At 45.4% G+C, this 5,125-nt stretch overlaps 1 protein-coding gene across 1 annotated transcript in view; it reads right to left on the bottom strand.

Annotated features, from left to right (window-relative positions):
* Nucleotides 1-375: 375 nt before the first annotated feature.
* The window catches only part of ST6GALNAC3 (ST6 N-acetylgalactosaminide alpha-2,6-sialyltransferase 3), a 462,398-nt gene continuing 457,648 nt past the window's right edge, over nucleotides 376-5,125 (bottom strand). The window contains exon 5 of the mRNA XM_019501467.1: nucleotides 376-2,542. Coding sequence (XP_019357012.1) covers nucleotides 2,356-2,542 — 187 coding nt within the window. The 3' untranslated portion in view covers nucleotides 376-2,355. The remainder of the gene's footprint in view (nucleotides 2,543-5,125) is intronic.

The following is a 5,125-nucleotide window of genomic DNA, read 5'->3' as shown; positions in this document are numbered from 1 at the left end:
AGACAAGACAGACAAAGAGTGGGAGTAAGGAAAGATTATAGTTCTTGTTGTACAAAGGAGAAACTAAAGCACAGAGAGGTCAAATGACCTACCAAAAGCCACACAAGAAGACTGTGACAAAGCAAGGATTTGAACCTAAATCTCCCAAGACTTAGCCCAGTGCCTTGCCCCAAGATACATCTTGTCCGCGGCATACCAAGCAGTGTGTGCAACTAAGCAATCACTAAATCACATGTGGCAAAAACTCTGGTCTCTTAAAAAACAAAAGGGCAAAGATGCCACAATGAGAAATGCTTGAATTTGGTCTGAGAAAAAAGGAGAACGAACTACATCATCACTAACAACAAGAACTTAATGAATAAACAAGAGTTTTGGAAGGGTAGCACTTGATGCTGATGAGAAAAACCGTGTATGCTGTAGACATATAAAATATAGATTTATATATACAAATATACAATAGGAAATACAGGAAGTATACAAATACTTGCATGTAAAAATAGGTTTTTACTTTCCCCTTTTTACGATTTACAAAAGCATACAAAGTTCCTGTTATTTAACGTTTGAGCAGTGTGAGTAAAAGCTGTGTGCCTGTTCCACACATACGTCTTTCAAGTTTTCACAGTATTGGTTCTTACAGTGATGAAGCTGAAATTCCAGGAGTTAAAATATTCCCAGGAAATCTTCCAAATGTAAAGAGACTTGCACGTTAATTTAAATACAGTTAAGAAAGCTCTCATATTTTGTTGATTTACATCACATTAAAAATAATTCTGCTGCAACTGAAATCTTTTAGTGATGATAAACTCAGAGTGTTTCAAGTAGAGGTGGACAAATATGATAATTCTTGAGTAGCTTGACTGATGGGATAAACCTGGGAGGTGCTGACTCCTCGATTTCAGCTAAAGTCACCACACATTGAGGACCTCATTATTGAAAATGACACCCAATTAAAGGAAGTGCCCTGCACCCAGCAGGATCGGATCCTAACATGGCTGTCAGTCTCCTTAGGTTTCCAACATACAAGATGCTGGGTACCATCAGTGTTGCCATAAGAATAGATGCTTACATTGCATTTTTTTATCTGCAAAGTCTTTCATGGATATTAGTTACACCTCCCAATGCCCTTCTGTGGTAGATAAATACTATACCCATTTTTAAAGATGGACAAACTGAAGCAGAAAAGTGAAACAAATTGTCAGGCTGTTAACAGTCCAAACTGGTGTTAGAAGTCAGGAACAACACGCTATAAGGGTAGGTCTAGACTGCGTTCCATGGTATGACGGCACCTCACTTAGACATATGTGAGTGAGTATTTAACATACTTTGCTCTAGTACTGCTAGCAGCACAGCCACAACAGCCCACGATTCAGAATATGTTACAAAACACCCAGGTATGCATGTAAATACTTGGGCAGCAAGTCTGCAATGAGCTCCAGTTTAAAACTAACTTGGGTCTGGCCACACAAGCTGCAATTATGTCTTTTGACTGCAGAATAGATATAACGTCAAGTTCTGCCCACAAATTCTCTCCAAGATGTTATTATTCTGCTTGTAAAGCCACTTCTTTTGCAACCCTGGTACAACTATGGTTGATATCCCAGAAGGAGAACTTATATTAGCTAACACAAAGATGTTTCCCTTAAAACCTGCAAACGTTTGAAACATCGTCCAAAACAGTTACAGGCCAGCTAGTATAGAGGTAAGTCAGTTTTCAGAGTTCCTGAGTTACTCATGGGCTTCTACCCAATGAATAACCTTTTATATGGGAATGTTCTACAGATCAGGAGCCATATTTATCCCATCTCTTATTTTAATATACCCTTGGTTGTTTAGGTGCATGTCAATGTGCACACACACACACACTTTGGTGGTCCTTAAAATTTTTCTAGTCATATATAAGATTACTAGACATAGTTACCTCAGAATCTCCTATATTTCCTTGCATTTCCTTATAGAAAATTGCTGTTAGTACTGCAAACCTTGAGGATCACTGGCTGCAGATATTCATTTTAATTATCTAAGGCAATTGACCAGATTGAAGGGCCACCATTCTGTGTGCATAAACATGTATAACACAAAACCACTGTCATCTTAAAACTGCCATTGTCTTGAATTAAAATCCAGTTGAAGTATAAAGTGCATTATGTGGTGTGAAGCCCTAAGAGATAAAGCAAGAAACTCATCTGCCTTCCACAGACTGGTAAACTTTGCTTAACAGCTGAATCATCATCTTATTTTTCAGTTTTATATTCGGCAGGTAGTCTGAGAAAGTCCAGTCAGATGTAAGCAGAATCAGTGTAAACTGAGGCAATTTTGTAATATTATGCTACTAAAGGAGGACTAAAGGAACCAGCATCAAGACACTGTCCAGTTGGGGTGCGTAAATATTATTGTGTGCTTCTTGGCCCACTTAGCAAATACTTTCTTTTCGGTAATAAACCTATGGCCTCCATAGGGAGCATTTTCATGCAGAAAGTATTCATCACATTCATCTCTTCCTGGCTCATAGTAATGGTAAGGAACTTTTCGAAAGCCTTCTGACCTAGAAAAGAAAATTAAAAATACATAGGCTTAAATATGTTTTCTAAGAAATCCAATATATACAATGCAATTGTATTTTTTAGAATCACATCCATGTGTAGGGGACTACCCAATTTGAGGAATTGACCGGCTGATTTCACAGGCATATTGTGGTGCAGGCCACCATTTTTGCAGGCTTAGTGTGGTGGAGCTCCCTGCCCCCACACACCTCTGATTGGCTGAGGGTCTTGAATGGCCCTGCCCCCGCCACTGATTGGTGGACAGGGATGTCCGTCATAGAGCCCCTGCCCCTTGCCACTGATTGGCTGAGAGGGCTGTCCATAATGCAGCCCCACCACCAGCCAATTAGAGATTAGGCCCAGGGGTGGCAGCCATCTTATCTGATTACTTTTGTGCTGGCAGCCCCCTTTCATAGAATCATAGAATCCATGAGTCAGAAGGGACCTAGACAGATCATCTAGTCCGACCCTCTGCCATGGGCAGGAAGAAGCTCTGGGGGTGGCAGGGGTCATAAGACCCCAGCCAGGTGCCTATCCAGTCTCCTCTTGAAGATTTCCAGGGAAGGTGAGAGCACCACCTCTCTGTGAAGCTTATTCCAGGCTCTGGCCACCCTTACAGTGAAGTAGTTCTTCCTAATATCCAACCTAAACCTATCCTCTCTCAGCCTGTGGCCATTGTTCCTGGTGACTCCAAGGGGGGCCCTGGTGAACAGACTTTCCCTGAGTCCCTGCTGCTGGCCCCTGATAAGGTTGTAGGCAGCCACAAGACCCCCCTCAGTCTCCTCTTGTGGAGACTGAAGAGATTGAGGACCCTCAGCCTCTCCTCATAGGGCTGGCCATGGAGGCCCTCAACCATATGAGTGGCCCTCCTCTGGACCTCTCCAGGCTCTCCACGTCCTTCTTGAAATGCAGCGCCCAGAACTGGACACAGTCCTCCAGCTGCGGCCTGACCAGCGCCGCATAGAGGGGGAGCAAGGCCTCTCTGGACCTGTTAGTGATGCCCCTGCTGATGTATGACAGGGTGCGGTTGGCTCTGCCTATTGCTTCGTTGCACTGGTGACTCATATTCATCCTGGAGTCAATCATGACTCCAAGATCCCTCTCTGCCTCTGTGCTGCTAAGAGGGTCAGCCCCTAACCTATAACCATAATGCTGGTTCCCTCTCCCCAGGTTCCCTCTCCTTTGTGCCAGGCTGTGTGGCTGGAAGGACTACTGGCTCTCACTGGGCAGCCAGCATTTTATTTTTAGTAAGTTTTTTTTTCCATATGAATTTTGCAGAGATTTCCTGATTTCTGCAAAATCTATGAAATTGCAATTTGAGTAGGTCCCTATCCATGTGTCTTGTACCTGGACTGCATTTTTCCATTGTATGTGCAGAATTGACACAGCATGGATTTGGTACATTTTAATATATCAGACAAACACATGCATGTCTCTTAACACAAACTAGCCTTAGCAGCCTGCGTAGGATTGTAGGGCAGACCCAGAACAGCAATACATCGCTAGAGGGGTGCCCTGTTGCATTGAGGCAGTACATCCAGAATGGCACTAAGTAGTCTTCTGCCCACAGCAGGTTCTTGGGTGAGGTGAACAGGTCGTGGAGCAGTTGACATTAGCAGACAGAACAGAAAAGGGCCCCTTTTGCTCTACCCTGTCCCAGAAATATCTGTACCAAACCCAGCTCATCTCTTCTTTTTAGGCAATACAGCCACAGTTCCAGCTTTAAAGTCATTCTCTCCCCTTAACAAGGATAAGGTAAAATGTTATCGAGCTAGCTCCTGTTTTTATGCCAGAGCAATGGGCTATGGAATAATTGCTGAATTCTCTGGGACATCATGGCTCTTTTACATTTTCATAACAAAGAACAACATATGTTCTTTTCAATGGGATGACTTATCCTAGGGATGGGCAAAGTCTGGCCCGTGGACTGGATCTGGGCAGCTGTGGACTCCATTTCCCAGCTGCCCCTGCCCACATGGCTTGGGCTGGTCTCCACGGAGACTCCAGCCACACCTGCCTAGGAAAGCTCAGGCTGGTGTTGCCATGGAGACCAGCCACAGCTGTGCTGGCAGCGCGCAGCAGCAGAGCAACACAGGGGGCTGCTTCAGAGCCTCTGGGAACTTACAGTAGGGGCAGCTTACTCTGGAGCTAGGGCAGAGCTGCGATCTGTAGCCTGCATGCTCCTGGCAGGGGCACACAAGCAGGAGATTTGTGGCTGTGCTCTGGGTCCATACCAGGCGATCACCGCTGGGGTAGAGTTGTGATCCCCTGCTTGTGTGCCCCTGCCCAGAGCATGCAGGCTACAGATTGTGGCTCTGCCCTGGCTCCAGAGCAAGCTGCCTCCATTGCAAATTCCCAGAGGCTCCGGAGCAGCCCCTTGCACAGCTCTGCTGCGTGTGCTACCAGTGCAGCTGAGGCTGGTCTCCATGGCCACCGCAGCCTGAGATTTCCCATGCAGGTGTGGCTGGGGTCTCCATGGAGACTGGCCCAAGCCATGCAGGCAGGGGCCACTGGAAAATGGAGTTCAGCTGCCAGCTGGATGAGCCATTTTGCCCACCCCTGACTTATTCAGTGGGAGCTGTGAG

This window comes from Gavialis gangeticus, unplaced genomic scaffold (genome assembly GCF_001723915.1).
Source record: "Gavialis gangeticus isolate Ggan-Ray unplaced genomic scaffold, GavGan_comp1, whole genome shotgun sequence".
NCBI lineage: Eukaryota > Metazoa > Chordata > Crocodylia > Gavialidae > Gavialis > Gavialis gangeticus.
This window is presented reverse-complemented; position numbering and strand designations above follow the sequence as displayed.